Source organism: Sinocyclocheilus rhinocerous, unplaced genomic scaffold, assembly GCF_001515625.1.
Source record: "Sinocyclocheilus rhinocerous isolate Xijiao unplaced genomic scaffold, SAMN03320098_v1.1 scaffold1998, whole genome shotgun sequence".
Classification (NCBI taxonomy): Eukaryota; Metazoa; Chordata; class Actinopteri; order Cypriniformes; family Cyprinidae; genus Sinocyclocheilus; species Sinocyclocheilus rhinocerous.
Window position 1 is genome coordinate 49,497 of NW_015628694.1, and position 10,183 is coordinate 59,679.

Genomic DNA, 10,183 nt, shown 5'->3' on the forward strand with positions numbered 1-10,183 from the left:
ACACGGACTACTTTGTCGATCATCTTGAACGTGGTAGTTACCTTGCTGTCTATGGCAGGGTCAGAGAGCCCTCATATTTCATCAAAAATATCTTAAATTGTGGGTGCACTAACCCTTTAATGGAAAGTTTCTCTGCATTGGTTCCAAGTTGCTGTCTTATGCACTGACTGATGGGAGCTGTGACCCGTTCTGTGTGCTCTCACCCAAATCGGAGGCGCTGCTGCTGTGTTGTTCTCCTGTTTTCCTTGCCTGCTCAAGCTCATTGGCTGCTTTTAAGGCTGCAAGTTTGTTCTTTTTCTTGTTTTCCTCATTTTGCTGTAAATACAAAATTGGAGAATTCAGTGACATGACTATAAATGCCCTATGGGTTTTGTAACAGTAGTGAGCAGATCTATGTCCAGTGATAAAATTAAACTGAATTATTATAAAACATAATTTAGTCTATGTGATTATACTACTACTAATTATTATTTATTAATGCATCATTTAAAAAATTGAATTATTTTTAGCTCAATGTTAGTGCTTCCATCTAGTGGTGAGTTTACTGCCCATATAACCCTGTTTAAAATTAATCATTTACTGTAGGAGATATTTGAACATACATTTGGACTTCCCAACTTACTGTTTGAAGTTTCTTTTTCAGCTCCATGTTTACCCTTTTGTATGTTTTAGAAGTGGACTGCAGATAATAAATCGCAAGACTAAAATGACAGAAAAAATGTAGGCCTACCATTACAATCGCACATCCTCAAAAAAGTAGAGGAAATATTGATGCATTTAGACATTCCCACTTACACCAAGAGCAGAAGAAAAGGCAGCACCAGTCCGGGGTTCGAGGCGTAACTGAACACTTTACCGAACCAGGCAGGGAAGTCTGACTCCAGGGTCTCCTGAATCACATCAAACATGCGGGTTTTCCCACTGCAGGAAAAATATAAGAATACTCTAGGACACTCTTTTAAAACGGCAGAAACCTAAGTCTAAACTAGTAAAAATAGTTTTTAAACAAACAAACACGCGTTACCAAATGTTTATTTTATTTGTTTATGCTGGTCAGTCTGCAGTTTCTTAGCCATGGGATCTATTTAAATTGTGCTTTTCCATTTATGTAAATGAAGGTCTAATGCTGTCAAGAAAAGATACAATAACATTTTGGCCATCAGTGACTTGTTTACAGAGCATGCTGCATCTACTATACACGCTGCTTCAACTGTCCTACACTGCACGGGTAAATATGTGGACAGAGTTCCGCCAGGTGTTGTTGGGGAAATAAATCATTGTTTTTATAAGACAGCTGTAAAACTTATTAATTTGTAAACATTTTAAAGGGGTCATATGATGCTTTTTTAAAGATCATTATTTTGTGTATTTGGTGTAACAGAATATGTTGACATGCTTTAATGTTCAAAAAATATTTTATATGTTTATTTCTAGCTGTATTTATTTATTGTTTATCCTAATGTACTCACTGGCTGTATTTGTAAATCTTTAAAACAAACAAAAAATAAATAAATAAATGAACTTTCTTCAAATAACGGTAACTGCATTTTGTGCTGATTTTGAGGAGAAAAAGGATGTGAGAAAATTGTAGACTTGCACTCTGCTGCACTCTAGTGCTAAAGATCTGCTATTGCAAGACTTGGCTTGTAACCATCCCTCCACTTATTCAGTGTTAATTTATACATAAGTATAAATACATAAATACATACATACGAGCCTGTTACTTTAAGTCTAATTATTTGTATTTATACTTAATTCAAGAGATTAAAAGCTGTCACCGCACTGAACAATTTCAGAAACATCAAATTACTGTTCTTATGCTAAACAGACCAGCTCCATAATCAACACCATTTTTAATTCATACATAAACTTTCCAAACCTGAAAGGTCCACAGTCAAAAGAGGGAGGAATGGAGACAATGGTGTATATAGCTGGCAGTGTAGAGAGGAAGAGGATGACCAGCAGCATGGCCATGTAGAAGTTATTGGAGCCTGAAGCTTTGAAGACCCGTTCCTGAGGCACATTACAACACATCACCGCCCAACACTGCAGGTACATGGACACGTGAAGCCGGAGAAGATTTAATGCTGGAAGACATGGAGCGTAGAATGCCCCCATCCTGATACACACATACACAATGACAAAGATGTGGTGAGATTTGATGGTGTGCTGGTTTCATATGGAAAGCAAGAAAACATGCTACATAAAATGGAGATAGTTCTCACCAGATCATTCCCTGATTGAAGATCAGCCCCAGAACATTTCCACTGACGTCAAACTCTGAATAGGACGGCTAATGAAGAAAGTGCACTTCAGTTATAAATGAAGGGGAATCCCTGATACTGACCACTGCATGTGTTGTGGATACTCACAAAGCCATACTCCAGATCCCAGCACCAGCAGTTGTTTAGGAATCGCACCAGTACGGCACGGAGGAAATCCCCAATAAGCAGTGTGATGTAAGTCGTCATTGTATCAGAAATGATGAGACGTACAAACTCCTGTAGACACAGAGGATGCTGACAATCTATAAAGATTTGATGTAATGCATCATAATATTAATTTAACACTTGATTTTTAAACTCTCTAGTTATCCTAGTCAAAGTTTCAACCTTGTTTTATTTGTTCAAACATACACTCAATGTTTGTTTAATATACAAATGCTTTAAATTAGATTTATTTAAATATGCATATTTGCTGAGGGTAAAATCAAATTAATGTCATATCATGTAAGTAATGTCAATGTCAAATCATATGTAATTTGCCATTTACCAAACTGTATTTAGTAAAAAAAAAAAAAAAAAAGATACTTTTCATATGATGGCAAAGCTGACTTCAGCAGCCATTGCTAGTTTTCAGTGTCACGTGATCTTTCAGAAATCATTCTAATATGCAGATTTGTTGCTCAAGAAACATTGATAATAAGAGATGTTGAACAGTTGTGCTTCTTAAGATTTTTGTGGAAACCCTGATGTGTTTTTTTTTTCAGGATGCTTTGATTAACAGAAAGTTCAAAAGAACAGCTTTTGAAATAAAAACCTTTTGTAACGTTGTAAAAGTCCTTATTTTTGATCAATTTAATGCATCTCTGCTGAAAAAAACTATTTTTATTAGTTATTATTAGTTAATTATTTATTAAAGTTCAATTACTTAGATTACTTAATATTAAATGGAAATTTGTCATACAACTGAAATGTGTAAATCTTAAGTCATTATTTCTGCAATTCTAGAGCACTGAATATATACTGTATATACCACCATATCCTTAAGCCTTCCATTCTGAGGAGGTTGTGTTCCTCCAAAGGTTTCTTCTTTATCTTACCTAAATCTCTTACAGAGTTTTCCCTTGACACATTTTGCTCACTGGAGGTTTGTTCACTGGAATTCTATACTTTGTAATGCTGCTTTGGGACGTATTGTGTTCCAATTGTACTGGAATTTGTATTGTGAAAAGAGCTATACAATTACATTTTAGCTGAACTCAATTGAACCACTCTTCCCCAATACCTGTCCAACCATTGTCTCCCAGCAAGGCCCTCTGGGAATATCAGCAGGGTGCACTGTGATCGGAGGAGCAGTTGAGTTGTCTGGCACAGTCCCATTGTACAGGTTAGCCTGCCAGATTGTCATATTCGTCTTTACAATCTCCTCTTCTGCCCTCTTAAAAATATGTGACAGTTAGGAGGATAAATGACCTTCATAAGAAGATGATTCATTTAACACAGATTCTGTGGCCCAAGAGAGCTAGAATGATGGAAATTATTACTTTTTTGAACGTCAGAAGGACTGAAGATGGAACTGTGAGCACTTTAGTCTTTGTTAAATGAAGCTGTACCTTTAGTTGGATGGCATCCATGAGAGCGATGATGAACGTGTAGAGGTTCCCCAGGAAAAGGGCGAATATGCGTCCCAGCTGCCACTGGAGGGCAACGCGTGGATGATAGTTCTCTAAAGTGCTGATCACATCGAACAGCATCGGACAGAACATTCCCAACAGAGACATCACCATGTTCACCTGAGGGTATGTGAAACCATGCAAAATTCATTTTTTATTGATTGACAAGAAGGTTTCTATTGCACACTGTTAAATGAGTCTGACCTCATTCCTCTCCCACCAGCCGTAGTTCTCCAGTCCCAACAGAGCAAACTTCTGAGACCTGCGTACTACAAAGTAGATCAAGTACCCACTCCCTGCCAGACAGCAGAGCACCAGGAAGTTGGCCAGCACTCTAAGGAATCGTGTCAGGTGGATGTTGTCATCTTTTCTGCTCTCTTGCTCCTCCACAATGGCCTCCTGTTAACGTGCTGAATTTATTATGAAGCTGGGAGAGGCCAGATTAAAGGGGTCGTATCATTCTTTTTATTATGATTTATTTTTCACCTAAAGACTAAGGGTTTTTCCCCCTGTTGAGATGTTATTTGAGGTTTTATCTTGTTTTTAGTTTTTTTATTTCATTAACAATTTACACCCTTATTCTGGCTCTTAATATGAAACAGGTAAGGTATAGTGACGGTATAGGTTTCTGAACAATGAATAGATGTAAATGTGGGTATTTTGTGTTTGTCTGTCTGATGTGTCATTTTGGTAAGTCATTGTATATACAATATGTCACATTAATATGACATAATGAGTTGATTTTGTCATAATTATGACTTATTATTTCAAACTTTTGTCATAATTAAGACTTGCTATTTACATTAAAATATATTATGTATATTAAAATTTTTCTTACGTGGTGGAATTGAAATTTTTGCAGCTCCCTGTCAGTATGTGGTCTTTTTTTTTTTTTACTCTGTAGGATGTTTTCAGCTCTGAAACGTATATAGAATGTTTTTATAGTTCTTTTTTGGAGAACTTTATTTCACATTATAAGACTCCTTTATTATCTGCAAAGTGGATGTGGGCCCAGCACAAGGAAAATGAAGAGAAACACACCTTAAAACTAGTGGTGATGGAAGCAAACTTGTTGTCTGCTGTCTCAGGATTTCCAATGAGGTAATCCCAACTAGTAAATGTCTTCCAACTGAAATTAAAGCTGGTGTCATCTCCGCCACCTTCTTCATTGGCATTGCGGGCCATACTGTTGGGTAAGAGTGAGAAAATCAGTAAAGAAATGTTTTGTCTGTGGACTAAGTGGTAGAAAGGTACTTCTAGACACTCAATAAAGGTTTCTGATATGGACTGTCATCACTCACGTCCTGATTACCACCATGTAGCTATATGCCACTGTACCCACTCCCACCAGGAAGTAGGACAGGGGCAAGCGGAATTTGAGCCACCCAATGGCCCGCTGGCTATTGTAGTAGCCATAGAAGAGGACAGAGTACTTAGCATAGCCCTGAAAAAGACAAAAACATGTTTTGGACTAGGATGCAACGTAAATTGTGTGTGGTACAGTACTGTTCAAAAGTTGGAGTCGGTAAGCTTTTGTAATGTCTTTGAAAGAAGTCTCTTTTGCTCACCATAGCTGCATTTATTTCATCAAAAATACAGTAAAAACAGTAATATTGTGAAATATTATCGCAATTTAATATAAATGTTTTCTATTTTAATATATTTTAAATTTTAATTTATTTCTGTGTTGGCAAAGCTGATGCTTTAATGTCACTTTTGATCAATTTAATGCATCCTTGCTGACTAAAAGAATATATTTCTTTCAAATAAAAAATCTTACTGACCACAAACTTTTGAACGGTAGGCATAATCATATAGACTTACCCCAAAATCCCATAAGACTGCAAAATTCATAGCACTGGTCTCTTCCTCTCTGGGCACTGTCTTCCTGGGTATACTACCATATGGTTTCCCCATAAGAGCCTGGAAGGTGAATGAGAATGTGACAGGTTATATTTAATGAAATAACTTTTCATGTTGTCTTTGTTACTAATATGTAATTTTTAACTTTGAAGGATTGAATATGTTTCTCACCTCTGGAACCATTACTAGCCCAAACGTCAGTCCAAATAAAATCATATTGATGCCATACATCCACCTCAGAAATATAAAGTAAGAGGCAACTGATGAACCAAAATGACCTATAAGAAGATAAAAAAAAAGAGTTTGTTTAGAGATGAGGAAAAAAACAGCAGGAGAGAGAAGGAAGCTCAAACTGAGAAGTGCCACACTTTCTATTTCCTTTATCTTCATCTCCCATGGGATGCAGGCAGTCTTGAAGTTCTCAAAGTCACGTTGAAACTTCATCCATTTCTGACAATTAGAGTAATAAAGAAAACTAATGATGACTCTAAAGCTGTAGAAGGATATATTCAGTTCTATCAATTTAATAATGATCATCTCCTCACCTTCATCATCATGACCTTGTAGGCGTAGAGTTTCCTGCCTTTGCCTTTTCCCAGAGCCCCTTCATATTTCTCCACAAACTCCTGTGACTCCCTGAGACAGAACACAACTCGCTGGCATTATGAAAGCTGGTGTACACATGTGCTAAAACAGCAGTGACGGGACGCACCTAAGGACAACTAGTTTTTTCTTCATGGGCCAGGGTTTTCCTCTCATTGTGGCGATTAGCTTTTTCCTTTCGTCCACTGCTTCTTTTAACTTTTCCAGCTCCTCTGGGGTCAGAGAACCCAAAACTCCCACTGCCTGATTGTCCTTTGACTCGGGGGCAGAGTCCGATTCAGATTCGGACTCAGATTTGGACTCAGATTCTGAGCTGGGAGGGAGAAACAAATGCAGTTATGTTGAGTGGGATTCAAATATCTGAGACCACAAATGGGATTGCTTCTGCTTTGTATTTTTCCAATTTAATATAACATTTCCATTACAAATTATATTAATAGCAACACAATTTGAGAGAAAAGCTGAAATGAAAAATTCCTGAAAAATGTTTAAATTACTCTATATTGATTTAATGCAAAATGTTTTAATAATAAAATAAGATTAAAATATGAATATTAAATAATGTTTCTTATTTAACGTCATTTTAAAAAATCCAACAAGCTAAACATATTTAGATAAACTTATTTAAACACACTTTCCAGGTTTTATTGTTTTTAAAAAATATATTTTTTTAATGTGATTTCAAACTTTTAGACTCCATCTAGTCTATAATATTGTAATGAGTGGTAAAAGAATACAAACTTACGTAGTCTCTGGCTTCTTTCTTTTCTTTTTCTTTTCCTTCAGTGGCATGTCATGACAATCTTTCTGTTTTGTCTTTCCAGAATTTGCATTGTCCTCCTCATTTTTAACATGCTTCTTTCTCTTTTTCTTCACATCTTTTTCCTTCTCATCATCACGTTTCAGTGTCTTGGTTCTTTCATTTTTAATGTTCTTTTTCTCTTTATTGGATTCTTCCTCAGCCTCCTCTCTGTCTGCATTCTTTCTTCTTTGCCTTTTTTCATGTTTCTCACCCTCTTTCCTTGCTGTTTTGTGGCGTTTCTCATGTTTCTTCCCTGCTCTTTTATTGTCCACCTCAGTTGTTCTCTTCTCTGAAGCTCTTCTCCTGCTCACTTCACCATTTCTCTCTCTTCTCCGTTTGCCATCTCGCGTCGTCTGCTTCTCCTGACCTCCCTGAGAGTTTTCCTCCACTTCCACATAGTAAAGGCTGAATTCATTATCCTTCCCTACAAAAAAAATGTTTTTACATAAATTAACATACAGTACAAAATAAAAACACATATTAAAAATGCATGCAGAAAGTCAATCTTCCTACCTACATCCACCTCAATGCTCACTGTAAAAGGCAAACGAAACAGAAAATAAGTCAAAAAAAGAATTCATGAGTTCTGGACATTGGTAAGAAGACATTGTTAAGACCTGAAAGGTCAGACATGCAAGGTTCCCAGCAGCTGTTTAGCGTCTTTTGTATTGTTTGTGACCAGAGTGTAACCAGACCGGTAAGTGCTGACCGGGTCATTACATGCTTATAGTTGTGTTGTACAATAGACACAATGATGCTTTTCATCGTCAGTGTCAGTGTCCTCTCACAGGGGTCAAAGGGCAATAGATCGAAACTAATGTTCATAAGTTCACATACACACATTTTAGCTGCATGACCACTAACCCTGGCATTCAGCACAGCTGAAATATGAATAAGTCAATAGTTTTGTATCAAAATGAAATTACCTAGAAAATTCTAATTCATATTCAGGCATTAAATATAAATTGCCTTTCAAGTGAATAAACTATTCAAACAATTTTATCACAATCAAAAATCATCAGATTTTTAAATATTGAGCAGACTGTGGAATGTAAAAGTACAGTTGTCTTTGCTAATATAATAATCTAAATAATATTATGATTTTATTTTTATGATTAATATTATTATTAATAATAAATTGCAATTCATTTCTAATGATAAAAAATCAGTTGTCAGTCATGTGAATAAAGTATGATAAACACATCATCAAAGTACGAATGTATAAAATACACATAGAAAGTAATAATCATCTTTACCGTCACTTTCAGATGCCGTGTTTTTCAGTTTATGCCGTGGCATCCTCCTCCCAAGTGCACTTCACTCTGTGCATGTGGATGACATCACGTGTGTGTGAGTCCATGCATACATGTGTGTGTGTGCGATGATGTTGTAGCAATGGACCATGCCCTGACTGAACAGAACCTGGCGGGTGATGAGTACCGTGCATGAAGAGTTCACGTTTTACTAGCATTCAGCGACCTTGCCCAGGAACAATAACCAGTCGAAACGCTAGAGCCTCTCAATTTCACCCGTTTGAATTATTCAACAGAATTATGACTCTTTTTGTTTTTTCAAAAAGAAAGGGGGTCACACAGTAGGCTACCAAGCCAAAATAGAGGATGATGGTCTAATGACTGACTATAGAAAGCGCAAAGAGGGAGATAACAGATGATGAGTGCCGCAGGGTAACCAGGGTCATTGTGAGCAGTGCTTTCACTTATAGTGCAAAAGTTACTCTGAAAACTCTAAAAAGCTTGATTTCGCAGGAAATGTTACAATCATTACCGCGGGAAGTAGGGGTGCTGAGGGTGCTGCAGCACCCCCTGGCGTTAAAAATAAATAAATGAAAATTTTGTAACAAAATATAAATAAAACTCATTTTATTAATTTGTATATTCATTAAAATTCATAGAAAATAGTAGCCTAAGCCTACTGTGACAATAAGCAACAGTAAAACATGAATTAAGTTGAATCAAATTGATTGTGAAAGCCGTTTCAACTCAAACTGACTTAGGAAGTCGTTTGTTGCCATGATTTTTTGATCATTTTATTACCTGTAACATGTCTGTGCCGTACCCAACTCAAGAATTAACGACCATTTCTACAGCCATTGCAAAGATACAGCAGAGAAAGATCGAGAACGTCTATTTACCTCAGCAGCAACCAATCTCGAATTCTCGCATCTACAGCGCTTATTTTGATCTTTAACGTTAGATCTTTCATATTCTTGGAACAAAATTAATGCTTAAGGTTGATTCAGTATTACTCTTAATGGGGAAAAATTCCCACACACAACATCAGCAATGCTACAATGACAAAGTTGCTTATATTTAACATAGCACTTTGACTGACAGAACGAATAAGACATAGCCTACCCGCGTTGTAACAAATAAATAAAAGGTTTTTGGATTTTCCCCTTACTTCAAACGAAAGCTTTGTGGCTCATTATTATTATTATTAATATTAATAAAAGGCTATGCAATAAAACAGTACGATGACAAATTCACTTATATTAAACCTTGAACTTTTATTAACAATATGAATAAGGAAAATATGTTTTACCTGCATTGTAAAACAAATAAATAAACGGTCTTTGGATTTCCCCTTTCTTTAAAACGATCGTAGTTTGTGGTTCATTATTAGCCTATTAATTAAAACACATCAGCCATAAAATAGTACAATGGCAAATTCGCATAGGCCTATATTAAACATCTAAATTTTATTAACAAAATGAATAAGAAGGATAGGCTATAGCCTACTTGTAACCCAAATAAATACGTTTTTTTTCTTTTATAACAAATGCTTAGTTTATGGTTCGTTGTTTTATTTATTTTTATTTTTTTAATGAAAACAGCATCAATAAAGACAAACTCGCTTATATTAAACAAAGAAATGAAACTTTTATTAACAAAAGGTGCGCTTTGAGATCGGTTTTATTTCTCAGCCCCCCCTGCTCAAAATACGTTCCTGCGGCTATGTCCCTATATCAGTGTTTCTGCTGAATAATTCGATACTGCTTT

At 36.1% G+C, this 10,183-nt stretch overlaps 1 protein-coding gene across 1 annotated transcript in view; it reads right to left on the reverse strand.

Annotated features, from left to right (window-relative positions):
- LOC107738298 (transmembrane channel-like protein 1) overlaps window positions 1–8,634 on the reverse strand; it is a 12,120-nt gene extending 3,486 nt beyond the window's left edge. Inside the window, 20 exon segments of the mRNA XM_016550017.1 lie at window positions 204–315; window positions 623–701; window positions 796–921; window positions 1,880–2,119; window positions 2,226–2,293; window positions 2,373–2,501; window positions 3,508–3,660; window positions 3,836–4,015; window positions 4,100–4,294; window positions 4,937–5,081; window positions 5,197–5,339; window positions 5,720–5,818; window positions 5,930–6,036; window positions 6,127–6,208; window positions 6,304–6,394; window positions 6,471–6,674; window positions 7,107–7,587; window positions 7,677–7,697; window positions 8,420–8,591; window positions 8,593–8,634. Of these exon segments, the coding sequence (XP_016405503.1) occupies window positions 204–315; window positions 623–701; window positions 796–921; window positions 1,880–2,119; window positions 2,226–2,293; window positions 2,373–2,501; window positions 3,508–3,660; window positions 3,836–4,015; window positions 4,100–4,294; window positions 4,937–5,081; window positions 5,197–5,339; window positions 5,720–5,818; window positions 5,930–6,036; window positions 6,127–6,208; window positions 6,304–6,394; window positions 6,471–6,674; window positions 7,107–7,587; window positions 7,677–7,697; window positions 8,420–8,591; window positions 8,593–8,634 (2,869 nt within the window).
- Window positions 8,635–10,183: the final 1,549 nt, after the last annotated feature.